At 34.0% G+C, this 17,165-nt stretch overlaps 1 protein-coding gene across 1 annotated transcript in view; it reads left to right on the plus strand.

Moving 5' to 3' along the window:
- The window catches only part of LOC149560544 (Tetratricopeptide repeat (TPR)-like superfamily protein), a 343,698-nt gene that overhangs the window by 170,189 nt on the left and 156,344 nt on the right, over positions 1-17,165 (plus strand). Inside the window, exons 8-10 of the mRNA XM_089824725.1 lie at positions 1,439-1,534; positions 14,402-14,581; positions 16,243-16,470. Of these exons, the coding sequence (XP_089680851.1) occupies positions 1,439-1,534; positions 14,402-14,581; positions 16,243-16,470 (504 nt within the window). The remainder of the gene's footprint in view (positions 1-1,438; positions 1,535-14,401; positions 14,582-16,242; positions 16,471-17,165) is intronic.

Raw genomic sequence — 17,165 nt, forward strand, 5'->3', positions numbered from 1 at the left:
ATATAAGAACAATTCTCCACAATACCTCAGCTGTGGAAATACATCAAACTCAAACCCTTAGGCAGTGAATGAGTAAAAAACATGTAATATTCAATATCCTTCTCCTTAGCCACAAAAAAAACTGTAGGAGAAAGTTGGCCAATTGTATACTTCAACGGAATTGCCGAGAACTTCTTAGACTTAACCCTTATACCTCAGCAAGGGCAAATAGTTCAAAACTTAGAAAAAAGCCACATAGGCACAAAAAACAAATATATAGTCGAGCATGCTTTTCCCAATGAAATGAGCTCTCATTTATAAGCTTTGGTTGGCAGAAGTTTCCATAAAACTCCACTTCAAAAAAGGTGGAAGTTTCCCAAACGAGCTCAACACTAGAAACTTTCCAACTTACTTTATAGAAATATCTCTAAAAGTCATTGTCATAATAATATAAACATTATTATAGTAATGCAACTCAATGAATAATAAATAAATAAGAGCTCATGCAATTATTAGCCTGATCAACCACAGGTGACGACCAATTGCCAAGCCACCCACTGCATTGCCAAGAATAGGAACTACTAAAAATAGTAAATCCATAATTGAGACCCCCAAAAATGCCCTATGAGCTCACGAGGGTCACTATGATGAGCTAACTCTATCAACCTTTCAAACTAGCCAAAAACAGGGACATTACAGTTTCAAAAAGTCAAATGCGTTTGAACATTTGCATAGGAACCTCCAATTGTTGTCATATGCTTTTTGGATGTCTAGTTTAATTAACATACTTGGTTCTTTAATATGGTGGAGGAAATGAATGATTTCTTGTACAATAATGATAGCATCAAATATTGATCTTCTTGGAACAAAGCCTATCTGTTCTTGGGCACGATTGTTGGTAGAAATGTTTTAAGTCTATTTGTGTGTGTTTTAAATAGAATTTTGTATAAAGGATTACATAATGCTATTGGTCTGAGGTCATCTACTTCTTCCGCATTTGTTTTCCTAGGTATCAAAGCTAGAAAGTATTATTAAGTTTCATGGAATATGTTCCCTGACTTCTTGGTGTTCTCTATATTGTCATAAAGATCCTCGCCTAAAATATGCCAAGTTTTTTGAAAAAAATCCAACCTGGAAGCCATCTGGCCCAGGGGCATTATCTTGAATGTAGCTCAAAGAGGGCAGCCCTGACTTCTTTAGGTAAAGGTCCATCAAGTTATTTATTGTCTTCTGCTTAAATAATATTCAGGTTATTGGTTAATAAATTTTGCTGGGCACTAAAGTCATCAGAATTATTATAATTTAGTTTTTAACGTAATTAATGAACTGGTTTTATACTTCTTGTTGAAAGCTTTGTGTTATCAAGCTTGAATTTATTTTGTTGGAATGTGATTTGAAAACATTTAATGTAGTCATTCCTGTGTATTAAGGTATCTGTATTTGTTGTACTGCTGCACAGATGCACAGGCTTGGGTTGGAACCACTGCAAGCAACATATAATGCATATTTGAAATCTGTGCTTCGTTTGAGAGGAGTTATTCATGGCACTAAAGTGGTATGCAGGTCCATATTCCCTACATTCTTTTTTTGGTGTAAGATAGTTGAATGAGGTGGACGATAAAAGTTATCTTGGATTTTGCCTAGTTTGTTATTGGTTTTTTATTTAGCAAACATGATTAGCCATTGTAAATTGTGCATTTTAGTCTCATATTTAGAATTAACAGAGGTTAATTTTCTCCATTTTTATTTAAGTAGCAGGGACATTGGTGCAAAGTTCTATTCTTTTTTATTTTAGGCATATATATCGATTTAAAAAAATATTGATGCTCTGTTGTCTACATTGGATTAGGTTCTTCAATTCTTAAAAGCAACTTAAATTTAGAACAACACCTCAGCTATAATTGGTTGATTTTTGGTACTTCAATTTTTGAAAACAATATAAATTTGAGACAAGACCTTTGCTATAATTGAGTTGATATTTTGATAAGTGCTTAGGAGATGTGCGACATTTTATCTGTTGAAATGTTAAAAGCACGGGCCAAAATTTCCATGCATACATGCACATAGTTCCCAATATTCTACTTATAGAGTTATCATGCAGCAGGTTCTCAGGATAGTTGCAACTTTCTCTTAGGTTGATATAAGAGCCCTGTTATTTGTCTGTTGACTTATCAGAATTGGACTATAAGCATCATGCATTGGAGAAGGGGGGTGGGAAGGGGTAGGTGGGCAGCGGTGGTTGTCCGTGAGCCAATTTATGCTGATTTCAACTCGTTGAACATTAATTATCAGTAATATCCTCCCCAACTATCACAACTATCTTCAAATCAAAATTATCATTAGAAGCATCTACTAGCAACTTGTCAAATACTGAAGATAAACTCATATTCATGCAAATAAACACCAGACTTTGTGTAATCCTAGGGCCCTGGTTAGAATAGCTGTTTGGATCTATTGCCCAAATCCTGCCTCACAAGAAACAATAATCTAATAAGGGATTTACAATGTGAAGTAGGCACCAATCAATTGGAGATACCAATATCCAATTACATTTGCAGGCACCAACATATAAAAGACACCAATCCTCTACTCCCATTCTAATCTGATCAACTTTACAACTTACTCTTACAGTCCTATATCTTCAAATGAAACCACATAGAATGACTATTCATACAACACCCTCATACTTGCACATTAGCTATACATTAGGAAAATACACATATGGATTACACAAGGAGTGACCCTATGAGTAGAACAGCTTGTAATAACCCCAATAGGTTATAACTACCAAAAATCTTTATACTTTAGTTGTTTGACATTTCGTCAAACACTTTGCAAGCAAGGGTCATCTGACTGATATAACTTTTCAGATTGCTGCAGTGATTCTTGTTTGGATTTGCCTCAAAGAGAATGCTTACAAAAGACTCCAAATTGTCTAAACAATGACCTAACATAAATATGCAACTAATTTTGGCAATAGTGAATGCATATATGAGTTCTAATCATGAAAATGATCACCTACAGTCAACTGGTATTTTAACAAACAGTTGGTATGCAAGCTAACTGGCTGATAAAAAATGATATCTTAATGCTCAAAGACAACTATTAATGACTCGCAATTGTATCTCCTTGATTGAGAATGAGTATCCAATACAATATTCATACTAAGTTAGCTAGGACTCTTGGCATTTACAAAGATATCAAAATATGTTGATTGCTGGCAAAGTAAATATGCACCTACAGCTGCCAATGAAAACTAATGCAATACTAAATATCTAACTTCAATACTCCGCTACAACAGTATGCTAATCACATGCATGATTAAATACAACTAAAGCCATGGATTGTTGATACCATTGTGAGGAATGAAAAAATGAATGATGTATCTATTAATGAATGATCGGTCTGATATGAAATGACAATTACAACAACACTCTATAGTGAAAGGAAACTATAAAAATACATATCAGACCTAGCATATGAAGTCGACTTAGAGAATAGATGTATTGCAATACCACTGAACAGAAAATAACCTCCTCAAATGCCCAAGTTGTGCCTCTCTAGCTACCGCCCCTGATTGTAGATGGTTGTAATAATTTTTTTTGCTTTTTCAAAATTTGCTTTTTCGGAATTTTTTTTTTTTGGATTGCTTTTTCGGACCTGCTTTTTTTGGCCTACTTTTTCAATTTTGCTTTTTTGGCCTACTTTTTTCGGACTGCTTTTTTTCGAACTGCTTTTTCGGCCTGCTTTTTCGAACTGCTTTTTCGGCCTGCTTTTTTCGAACTGCTTTTTCGGCCTGCCTTTTTCGGCCTGTTTTTTCGAACTGCTTTTTGTACTAAAATATTTTTTCTCAATGTAGCCCAAACAGAAGACTGAAGTATCTTCCTCCTAGCTGCAATAATTCAAGTGATATTTCACACCCTCAAAATCGCGTACCAATTGAGAGTTTTCGTCCTCAATGGCCACAAATATTTTTTCTCAATGTAGCATAAATAGAAGACTGAAGTATCTTCCTCCCAGCTGCAATAATTCAAGTGATATTTCACACCCTCAAAATTGTGTACCAATTGAGAGTTTTCGTTCTCAATGGCCAGTTGTGACTATTGCAGAAACCCTAGGCTCCACAATGCACATCAACAAACATCAACATCAACAATAACAAATCTGGATGATTAGAATGAAGCCCGGGGTGCCTATTTATTCTTTTTCCTCCACTTTCTCCAAAAGCTTCTAGAACATTATTTTATTTTATCTATTAAGTGACTTTATAAAATATTTTATAATTCAAGTCACTTTATTAAATTAATTAAATATAAAGTTACCTTTTAATATTTATTTATTTGATAACTTTATAAATAATTAACTTAATACCATTTATTTATTTAATTAAAATAATTAATTAGTCATCCTCATAAAATATTCATTATTTTGGACAACCTAATTAATTAAATTTAATTAAATCAAATTGCCTCCAAAATGGGGACATGACACAGCTGTATATTTGAACACTTGAGACTTCACCAAATGCTTGCATTTTAACACTGTTTCTTCCATTTTCTTGGGCATTTGAGTTTCGGTGTTTGAGTTTATTGCATATGCTTGCATTTTTCAACATGCATTTCATATTACAAACCCCAATTTCTCTTGGGCTCTTCAGTTTGAAAGTGTTTTCTTATTACTTATGCAGGAATCTTTAAATATGCAATGCTTATTGTAAATCCTGATTTTACTTGGGTGTTTGAGTTTTTGCCTTTGCCTTAGCAATTTTTAAATGTGTATTTGCCCACAAGAACCCCAATTTTGGGTGATGAAGGCAAAAAAGTTACATGCATAAGGGCTGAAAAAGCACGATTCATGCTTGAGACTCCCATTTTGGACATGCAAAGCACTTGCATATTGCATTTGCTGCACTTTTAACACATGTATTTGCATTTGAGGAGACATTTCCAACATGTAAAACACTTGGAGAAGTGCAATCTGTATTTGAAAGGGCATTTGCAATAACATTTGCATCATTTGACACATGCATTTGCACATGTAAAACTGATTTAGGCTGGAGTTTGAAATTTTTGAAAAACATTTGATCTAGACATGCAATAACACTTTAAATTTCAACTTTGGAGAAGAGTTTCATTTTAACTTCTTTTTGCTCCAAGTGTTGCTATTTCCTCTCCAAGTAAGTGTAAGATTTGGGTTTTGTTTGCATTTCTTGATCATTTTGCTTATTTGGTGCATTCTTTTGCTCTTTGTTTTCCATTTGTTTAAATGCAGCCCTATATTTGTGTTCCAAGTTATTAAATAAGTTGAAAAGTCCCATTCTACATAATGCAAAGGTTCTTTCTTTGAAAATGAATTTCCATACAAGGGTGAAGTGTTGAAGCTTATCAAGTTGAGTCAAAGTTAGAGGTACGTTCTTCATTTTTCGTTTTTCTTTTTTGTATATACTATGGTTGTTTGTTAGTGTACGTTTTTAATTTATTTGAGAAGAAAAGTTGGAACTTGCCCCCAAAGAATGCATGTATATTTCATGTTTCCATCTTCATATTCATTTCATTCCAAAATTTGCCTAACTAAAAATTTCACAAACATGTAATTAGGCTTTGGAAACTCGATAACACATCTACATAAAGTTAAACGTAGAGAATTTTCATGATATGTAAATGCATTTCTAAATCCCGATTTTGGGGAAAACTCACATTTTTAAACACGAAGATTCCTATCCACATGCTCCCAAGATACATCTCCTTGCATTCATATTTATTCAAGCTAAAATCCACATTCTGCCCAATGCAATCCACGTGGAAAAACTCGATTTTGACCAATTTTTGTCCAAAAAGAAGCTGTCTATGTCTTTTCCAGCCTTTTTAAGTTTTCAAAAAGTAAGTAAATCATACCTAGAACACTTATCCTCCATGGATTTTCCTTCATTGTCTGAATCTTGAAACTCATATGGATTCAATCCCATTGAAAGATTTTTCCAATTTTTCAAATTCTCATGTTGCAGCAAACTCTTCAAGTCAGATATGTTAGAATTTCTTCAAAGAATAGAGATATTCCATTAAGATGATATGCTTCAAATAAAAGAAGCACTATTCATTTGGTCTCCACTTTCCCAATGACTTCCCTAAAACCTAAGTTCATGTGGAAATGCACTAAACAATTTTTTTCAAAAAACAAAACAATAAAAAAAAAATCAGTTAAAATAAGCTGATGAAAAAATTGTCTAAGTTTACATCTAGACATCATTGAGAAGGTTTTTATGTAAAAGTTCTGCAAATTTTTTATCCTTTGAATCAGACTTTTACTTCATTCCTGGATAGCTAAGAATGGTCTTCTAATAATCTGAATATTGAGTAAGTTGACACTTATATATCTGATCCAAAATTATATACTTCTGCAATAGATCAATATGATGATATTGCTTGAGGATATAGCCTTAATTGTGTAATATGTGAAGAACACTGAACTTCTCCAATGCCGATACAACAAGGAATAATCAACCTTGATTGAATGGGAGTATCTCTGATATTAATCGCAGGATATTGATGCTTAGAGGAGTAGACTGAATTGTTACTGTGTGTCCTCTAACTGCACCGATAACCTCCCTATATATCCTTGCTCAAGGGTATGTCCCTCAAAGGGACATATCCCTTATAAACTAGCATAAACTAATCTTCCTATATATCGGTGATTTGAAATATAAACACAATAACATCTAACTAACAACGTGTTAGATTAGTTAAGGATTATAATGTTACTTCTTGAGAAGTCGCCCTCTCCTAAGGAAAATATATATTCTAATGCCAGCCTAATGATATATTAGGGTAAGAAGAAGTAGTACGGTCTACACTTTCAGACCTGTAGGTTATCTGGTTAAATCTACTTAACACTCCCTCTTAACCTGATAATCCTATAGAGAGATATTATATCTAGCAACACGAATACAGATGAATAAGCAAGAATTAATACTCTATATCTGTCTGAGTCTTCTTAGTATGTGGTATCATGGAACACATGATACAAAGTCATATTACTAAACTTGTAATATGACAAATCACTGCTGCTAGTGATAATATACAAGATATATCTCAAGAGTAATTTAATCTCTTCATTTATCCAAGTTGTGATTCTTAGAAACTGGTATTTCTATATCACAACAAGATCTTGAGTTTAAGATCTACCAAAATACAGGATCAACCAAGAGAATACTAGGATTCTTCCTTTATCCAATTTGTGACGTCATGGACAGCAATATCAATATCACAACATGATCTAAAACTCATCTAGATCTTATAGTAACACTCTTACCATTTAGCACATTATCCAAGAGATCGTCATCTCTCATAATGTCTTTTATACAAGTGTTCATTATTTTAGAGATCGTCACCTCTTTAAATAATGAATACAAATGGTGGAGCCCATAACAGTCAATAGCTTGACAAAATAGAACTTATTTTATGAATTATCAAAAGAGTACAAATGGATTACAACTCAACTATACCAAGTTTCCTCTTGAAGTGTTCTATCTTTACTCTAGATAGAGGTTTGGTGAGTATGTCTGCTATCTGATCTGCAATGCAAATGTACTCTAATTTTATAGAATTCCTGTCTACCATATCTCTTACATAATGGTAAGGAATTTCAATATGCTTGGACCTGTCATGGAAAACTGGATTCATTGAGAGCTTGATGGAACTCTGATTATCACAATGAATAATCATAGAATTCATGGTTTGCCCAAATAACCCCACAAGTAACTTCCTTAGCCAGACAGCTTCTCGAGAGGCCATTGCTATTGCAATGTATTCGGCTTCTGTGGAGCTCTGAGCTACTGAAGACTGCTTTCTGCATATCCAAGATATCATCACTGATCCTAAATTGAAACGACATCCTGAAGTACTTTTCCTATCTTTAACACTTCCACCCTAGTCTAAATCAGTGAATCCATGTAAGTCTAAGGCAACTTTCTCGTATTTGAGTCCAAAATTAAGAGTGCCTTGTAAGTATCTCATAATGTGTTTAACTGCAACTAAGTGAATCTCCTTTGGTTTACACATAAACTGACTTAAGGCATTAACTGCATAGCAAATATCCGATCTTGTATTTACTAATTACATAAGGGACCCAATCATTTGTCTGTAGAGAGTAGAATCTATGGAACGTGATTTTGCTGCTGCTTCCTTAAGTTTATGTGGATTAGTCTCCATTGGAGAAGACATATGTTTGCAGTTCCACATTCCAAATCTTTTTAAAATGTCTGATGTATACTTCCCTTGATTAAGTATGATACTATCAAAATTCTACCGTACTTCTAGTCCTAGGAAGTAATGAAGGAGTCCCAAATCTTTCATCTCGAATTCTCTAGTTAGATCTTTCTTGCACTGATCTATGAGATGATTATCACTTGTTATTAGTAAATCATCAACATACAGTATCAGAATTACCATATCTTTTTTATCTCTTTTATTATACAAATTGAGATTGGCTTCATTCTTGGAGAATCCTAAGCTAGTGAGATACTTATCAATTCTTTCATACCAGGCCTTGGGAGTCTATTTAAGCCCATAGAGAGCTTTTTTGAGCCTGCAAACAAAAGCGTTAGGATCATGAGTTTCAAATCCTTGAGGTTGCTCCAGATATACTTCTAAAATCTTTCCATTTAGGAATGTTGTTTTTACAGCCATTTGATATACCTTCCATCCCTTTGATGCGGCAATTGCTAAGACTGCTCTTATGGAGGTATATCTGGCAATAGGAACAAAGGTTTCTATATAATCAATCCCTTCTTTTTGAGAGAATCCTCTGGCTAAAAATCTGGGTTTATATTTCTCAATACTACCGTCAGCAACATGCTTTATTTTAAATATCCACTTGGAAGAAACAATAGATTTTCCTTTAGGTCCTGGAACAATTTCCCAAACATCATTTATCATAATAGATTGGTATTCTTCTGTCATAGCTTCTTTCCAAGCTATATGTTTAATAACACCAAAAGGATTGGTTGGTTCTGTTTTGGATAAATCACTCATGTTTGTTGTATAAATAGAGAATCTTTTAGGTCTTTTACTTTCTCTATTTGTTTCGAAAGGTGCATCAAAGTCGCGAGCTGCTTCAACTATTTTAATGGCCCAAAGTGGTGTTTTCTTTGAATTTTCTTCAAAGTTCATAGTTTGAATTTCATCTTCGATTTCTTCTAAGTTCTCCTTGTGGGACCCAGATTCACTATTTCTTTTAGAACTAGATAAAGGAGAAGGTTCATTAGAACTTATGGCTCTTTTGAATGTAAGATCTTCTTCAAAGATTACATCCCTACTAAGTTGAATACTTTTCTATCCAGGTATGAAAATCCTATATGCCTTAGATGTTTCACTATACCCTACAAAAATACCTTTCCTCTCAAAGGGTTCTAACTTGGTTCTCTTTTCTTTTGGAACATGGATATATACAGAGCATCCAAAAATTCTGAGATGACTTATATTGGGTTTAGCCTTAGTAAATACTTCTGCAGGAGTTTTATCTCTAAGGTAGGAGTGTGGGCTTTTGTTTTGAATATATACAACAGTACAAGGGGCTTCTGCCCAAAGATAATAGCCTAGATTTTGATAAAAAATCATGACTCTAGCAGCTTCTATAATTGTCCTATTCTTTCTTTCTGCTACCCCTTTTTGTTCTGGATTATAAGGAATAGTGTACTCCCTCTTAATCCTTGATTCTTTATACAACCTTTTAAACAAGTCTGAGGTATATTCTCCTCCATTATCAGTTCTAAGGGTTTTAATTTTATGCCCTGAAAAGTTTTCAGTTAATGTTTTGAATTCTTTAAATCTTTGTTGGATTTCTTCTAATTCTTTGCATTTTAAAAAGTAAATCCATAGAAGTCATCTATGAACAAGGTATAATACCAGAATCCTCCAAGAGAAGGAACATACATAGGTCCACATAAATCTGAATGAATTAATTCTAGTACATTATTTGTTTTTCTAAATACTATCATGAAAAGGACTTCTAGTGTTCTTACCCATAGCACACCCTGTTGCAAATACTTGGGTGGTCTTTATTTAGCTTAGGTAATCTAGTAACCATCTTCTCCATAGTTATAAAGTTTTGAAATTTAGATGCCCTAATCTTCTGTGTCATATTTCATTTATATCTACAACATCATGAACTAAGGCTTGAATAGATCAACTCGATTCTGTATTCAATTCATACAGATATCCTTTTCCCTGACCAATTAACTTCGCTTTCTTGATGGAGGAGTTCTTTGCCCAAGTTAATACTTTGCCATCCACGAATGCAACATTATGCCCATCATCTTCAAGTGCTGTTGAGATTAGATTTCTTTTAATTCCTGGTAAGTAGAGTACACCATTGAGAAGAAGAGTATTTCCTGATTTTAGTTTCAAGGTGCAATTTCCAATTCCTTCAACGGAGTGTGCTGAATTATCACCAATGGTAACTTCACCGTTAACCTTCTCTGTTAAAGAGTCTAGTGTTTCTTTGTATCCCATTATATGTCTAGAAGACCCACTATCAATTACCCATGCTTTATTTGAAATTTCATTTGATAGTGAGGAGTACAAAACACGGTTCTCAGGATCATTAGTATCTTCTTCCCTAATAACATTTGTATAGTTTGCTTGTTGTTTGGAAATTTTAGGACATTTAGATTTGTAGTGTCCCAAATTTTCACAATTGAAACACTTTATTTTAGATAGATCTTTCTTGGGTTTTCCATTCTTTTGATTTCCCCATTTCTTCTTGAAATGCTTCTTCTTGCCCTTATAGGAGTTTGTTTTAAGAACATGAAGTTCTTCATCTTCTGTTTTCGGTTTCCCTCCTTTCTTTAGTTTTCTGGATTCCACTTGAAGGCAATCATTCTTAAGTCTGTTAAAGTTCGGAAGATTATCTCTAGCACTTATTCCTTGTGCAAATGTCTCCCATGAATCTAGCAATCCATCTATAGCCATAAGTGTTAATTCTATGTCACTAATAGTGGTTCCTATACTTGATAGTTCATCTCTAATTCCAACAACTCTTAGGAAGTAAGAATTTATTGATTCACCTTTCTTTATTTGAATATGATTTAGTTGCCTTTTTAGTGCGAGAACTCTAGTTGCATTGTGTACTTCATATGCATTTCGTAATGCATTCATCATATCAAAGGCAGTTTGATGTTTTGTAAGCATAGGTACGATATCATTTTTTACTCCATCCAAAATGATTTGAATGGCTTTTCTATTTCCTCTGCTCTAGATAGATTTGTGAGGTTCAATTGGAGGTTGTTTGGATGCTCCATCAACAAATTGTTTTACATCATTCTCTTCAAGAATCATCATGATTTTGAATTTCCAAGCATCAAAGTGTTCTTTCCCATCAAACTTGTCCTTGGGTCTAATTGTGTATGCCATTGAAGATAGAAGATAGTTGCTAGATATTTATGGAGTCTGATAATTGAATTTTGTAGAGCCTAGGTTCGACTACCAGTAGAGCCTAGGTTCGACTACCAGAGCTCTGATGCCATGTAAAAATTCTGCAATTTCTGTATCCTTTGAATCAAACTTTTACTTCAGTCTTTGATAGCTAAGAATGGTCTTCTAATAATCTGAATATTGAGGAAGTCGACATTTACATATCTAATCCGAAATTATATACTTCTGCAATAGACCAATATGATGATATTGCTTGATGATATAGCCTTAATTGTGTAATATGTGAAGAACACTGAACTTCTCCAATGCCGATACAATAAGGAATAATCAACCTTGATTGAATGGGAGCAATTTTGATATTAATCGTAGGATATTGATGCTTAAAGGAACAGACTGAATTGTTACTCTGTGTCCTCTAACTGCACTGATAACCTCCCTATATATCCTTGCTAAAAGGTATGTCCCTCAAAAGGAGATATCCCTTCCTAAACTAGCAAAAACTAATCTTCCTATAAGTTGGTGATCTGAAATATAAACAGAATAACATCTAACAATGTGTTAGATTAGTTAAGGATTATAATGTTACTTCTTGAGAAGTCATCGGCTCCTAAGGAAAATATATATTCTATTGCCATCCTAATGATATATTAAGGTAAGAAGAAGTAATATGGTCTACACTTTCAGACCTATAGGTTATTTGATTAAATATACTTAACATTTTTGTAATGTTGGAAATTCCAGAATGTGCAAACTCGACAAAGGATAATTCACAACAATTGTGGAATGAGAAAAAAGCTTGATTACATCAAGTTTTCAAATGATAATTGGTAATCTATCAAAGAGAATCTGGAGGCTATCAAAGGATGCAATGGCCCAAAATACAGGAATTCCCTTTCATCTTCAACATCTTCATTATTTCACTTAGAAGACATGCTGTGTGTAATTGATTTGCATGCAATCAAATTGCACATGCCTTCAACTATTGAATTGAATAAGTCTTCTTTCTTGTTTGACTTAGTCAAGGTGGTTGAGTCTCTCCCCCCTTTTCTCATTTTTTCTCTCACTCCTTTGCCTAAATAAAGGAGTGTACTTATTGTAAATAATCATCTTTTTAATATGCAAGAGAGCTTTGCCAAGTTTGTGCAAGTATAACTATGATTTGTGGTATAAATTTGAAAGAAAAGTGAATATAAAGAGCAATTTGTTTCGAAGCACTCTCTAGAAGCATTTATGGTGGCTTAAATTGGAAGATGTGATTGCAATTTGTGTTGCAATATTTAGCTCATGTTAATATTCTGTGTATTTGGAGCAAAGTGAATATGAGAAAAAAATTGTTTTAAAGTTGTGACTAGAAGCAATTGTTGTGAAATGAACTAGAAGATGTGATGTAGTTTGTATTGTTGTCTCATATTTATGCATGTTATTAGAATTAAGTAAGTTTCATGTCTATGAATTGGAATAGCTTATATGATTATAGTTTGGAAATGTCTGTGTTCTCGAATAGTAGAGATTTATCTTTGAAGTGTTGCATAAGATTCTGTGAGCTTAATAGCATAAGATTTTGTGAGCTTAATAGCCTTTCTTATAGTGTAGAAAAACTAGACATAGATCTAAGCCGGTATGCTTTTGATCAGCCTGTGAGTTTGTGTGAGTTTATCGGTATCACTTCTTCGAACATTTAGATAGAAGTGTAGTTAAGAGATCCATCTTGCCCATTACCCACTCTATGAGTAAGTGGATTCTTTCCTAAAATAAGAGGAAAGAATATTAGTAACATCCTTTCAAAGTATCTCTAAACTTCTTTCTTACTTTGATTTGATCCAAGGAACATTGAAAAGGGGGAGCCTTCCCTTTAAGTTAGGAGAGACTTTGTCTCACGTGTGGCTGGTACTCCTGTTTTGCAACAAAAGCTTTACAAACTGTCGGTTGCAAAATATCCACCTAATAGGTTGGGATGTTGACGAGTGTGTTGAGTTCTAATGAATTTCATTGTGATGTTGACTATGTTGTTGGTGAATATGATTTTTTGAGTTTGTATCTCTTGCCTTTGGTTCACATTGTCCTATCTTCAAGGAAAGGGTTCTGGTCAACAACATTAGTTGTGGGTGGCTGTCAAAGCCCTGGTTTTGCTTTGCAAAATGTTATCGGCAGGGTTCATTTTCTTGACCAAGTGTTTCAATTAGGCAAGATTATCTTTTGATTTCAGGCTGGGTTTGGATGAATCTGTCCGTGCCCTATGTGTGTATGTGTCCATGGCGCACATTTTTTGCGGGTTCCTTAATCAAATGAATGCAATGCTGATTGTGGTTGGAAAAATGCTGTAATATTTTTGTTTGATTATGAATACAATCGTTTGCAAATGCTATTGCATTTTATGGAGCAAAGTAAATTAAAAAATGGACCTATCTTGAGAAACTTGTTGCTATGTTTTTGCCAGTAGAATTTTTGGAACCATCAGCATGCATTCATGGCACCTATGGCCTGAAATTTGTTTACTCAATTTGACTTCCTACCAAATCAAATTTAACTGTTTTATCTGCATGTTTGCTGGATTCTTGGCTTAATCTCAAATGAGTTATAACGAAGTCCTATCTAACATATTTTAAATCTTTTGTCAAGAACTTATATGGTCTGGTATTTCTCTTACCATCTATCCAATCCCAGCATAACTAGGTATTATGATTTTTTGATAAATCTGCATAGGTAGTCTTGTGATTGTGTGATGTGTTGCTGTCTGAAATTACTATATTGGTACATGTATCATTATCTGTAATATTTCTAGGCTAGCTAATCACAGTTATATGGGTGAAATTACATCTGTACAGAGTTCTTCGTGAATAGAAACCAAAATGTTCTATACCTTAGGAATCAAGTGGTGTCCTTGGGGAATACTGAACTTTAATGTTGCTATGATACAGAAGAATGTCTTAGCATTTCTTTTGATGTGGTGTGCTTTCTTATATAATAAGTGCTGTATATTCTTTACTATGCAGGTTAGTACAATGAAGAGAAGGAATATGAAGCCAAATAATATTACATATGCAGCACTGGTTGTTGGATATAGCAAGAATCAACAGCTTGATTGGGCCGAGGCAATGCTAGAACGGATGGATGGGAATAAAACCCAGTACAGATACCCTTTCAACAGTTTGCTAGCAGCGTGTTGCAAATTGGTGAGGATTATGTGACTTAAACTTACTAGTTTTCTAACACATCTGCATATTGAATGGATGCATTTGACATATAACCTTGTATATTAGTAAGCAATGAGATGCCATGGGTAGATGTGTATCGTATAGATGCTTCTCATATATTTCATCATGGAGGAAGCCGGTTGTTTTCTTCTATGATAAGTAATGAGATGCCATGGCTAGATCTGTATCATATAGATGCTTATCATATATTTCATCATTGAGGAGCAAGTTGTTTTCTTCTATGATAGTGATATAGGAACTCCATCTGTTACCATAAAAATTAAAACTGGGCATTAATTTGTATCATGAGGTAATTACCATGGTCATGACTGTTTGGCAAACTAAAATTCTGGCTTGGACTTGGACCCCATCACTTGACAAGATTTTGTTTTTTGAAAGAAATTAGTAAATTTAATAAAAATGAAAACTCGTGTTTGAGTGAGGGCGAACGGTGAGTGAAATAGGTAGAAGTAAGCTAGCTTGTGGTTTATGATAAACTGTTTGCCTGATAGATACTTTCTGGAATTTATACATTGAATGAGAAGTTCTAGTTTTGGATTAGATTTTGTCTACTTTTTCTCTTGAAATGTATAAACAAAATTACTTGGTATCAATTTAAGATGCACATTTTCTTCCAGATGAAGGCATATTTATGTCTATAGGTAGCCAAATGGCACACATTATAGGGGATGAAACATCTCCTATCTGTAAAAACAACAAATGGAAAAAAGAGATACTAAAACTTCCATGATACGAAGAAGGCAACTATAATGCTCTCTTTAATTGTACTTTGATTGTGACAATTGGGGTTCTGGTTTTGGCGGCACCTCACATGTTTCTGTGCTTTTAATTGGGTTAGGAAAGAGATAATTTCATTTACATCATTGTTTTATTTTTACATCTTCTTATGAGTTAAAAGAGTCTGTGCTTGGGGTATGGGAAGAAGACGGAAGTATGTGGAAGATGGAAAGATATATCCTGCACTAACAGACTTAGCAGAGGTATAGGTGGGGACAAGGGCAGAGGTAGTTTACCGCCTAGTAGCAGGCAGGCCGAGGCAGAAGGAGGAAAAGAGGGAAGGCTGCAGAAACACACTCATTGCAAAATAAATCCCAGCAGGACCTGTATATCCACTAGCAGAGGATCAAGTTCTTTTCCCCAGAAGTTTCAACTTGTTTATTGATTTCTTTGATCATTTGTTAAAATCAAACGTTATGGTACATATTAACTTATGTCCGAATTATTATTACAGAAAGTGACTAAATAAATCCAGAAACATAACTAGTCTGGACTTCTGTCTAATACTATTGAATGTATCTTTCTTCCTTTTACAATATATTCATCAAGTTTGAAAATGAACATTACTGATCAACTTTTCTTGCTTGTGGATTTTAAGTGTGGGCATTTTCCAACTTTTTTTTAGCAATGTGTTGCATTCTCTGTTTCTCTTAATGTGCATTTCCCACATTTATTAGATGCAACTTGGTATATTTTATTTGAAGCAGTTACTTTTTATTTCTTGCATTCATTCATCATCATTTCTTTTGTTGCCATTAATTTAGACGTTCATTTGTGTAAGAAGGGTGAAAATTCTTGTTTTTTTTTCCAAGTATGAGACACTGAGATCAGTTGTCCTGTAGGATAAACCTGAAAGGGCCATACGGGTGATTGCAAGAATGAGACTTCTCAATGTTAAACCAAATCTCAACACATATGAGATGATGTTTTTTTTGTTTGGAAATGTAAATGCCCCATATGAGCGAGAAGACCAAATATCTAAGGAAGATGTTTCTAAAAGAATCGCCACAATAGAGATCGACATGATGAGAAATGGTATTGAACACAGTAGGAAATCAATGACAAATCTGGTGAGTCCATTATAAGCCTTTTGTTTTTTACATGTTTTTTGTTATAGGACTTTAGTGTTATATGCATTTGAGTTGCTTTACTTCTAGTTCTGTTGAATTCTGATGGATAATATATCACAGGCATTGTGTGTGAAATATTTAAATTCTAATATGTGAATATTGTTTTGTGTCAAAAATATGCAATTTTTATTTCTTGACTGATGAATGAAGGCTAAAAGTTTGCAGCTAATCAAATTGCCCATTAGGTCACCTGAGTGGCTGTTGCCTAGTTTTGCCAAGTTTTGTCAAAGTTAATGGTTTAAGTATTTTATAAGTTTATGAGTTGTTGCCAAGTTGGAGTCAGATTTGGGTTCAATTGCTTTTGCATAGTTTTGCATTGTATGATTAAGATTTGGGTTCAATTGTTTTTTGCATCGTTTTGCGTTGTAAGATTATGCTATCAAACTTGAGTTCCATTTACTCCACCATTTTGTTGATTTTATCATTTCTTTTTAGCATGATAGTTGATGCATATGCAATGAGTTAAGCATGTTGCGCACAATAAGATACATGCTTATTATCTTATTATGGTATGATTAACTAGCTAAGTTGCTGGTTTGGATTTGTTTTGGATTCATCCATATGTGTGCGTCCATGTCCCCAAACTTGCTGTCAGTCAGGTGAGTCCAGTGAGTTGGCAAGCTGGGTAGGTGCAG

This window comes from Cupressus sempervirens, chromosome 4 (assembly GCF_028749045.1).
Source record: "Cupressus sempervirens isolate cs-2001-9-10 chromosome 4, ASM2874904v1, whole genome shotgun sequence".
NCBI classification, from domain to species: domain Eukaryota; kingdom Viridiplantae; phylum Streptophyta; class Pinopsida; order Cupressales; family Cupressaceae; genus Cupressus; species Cupressus sempervirens.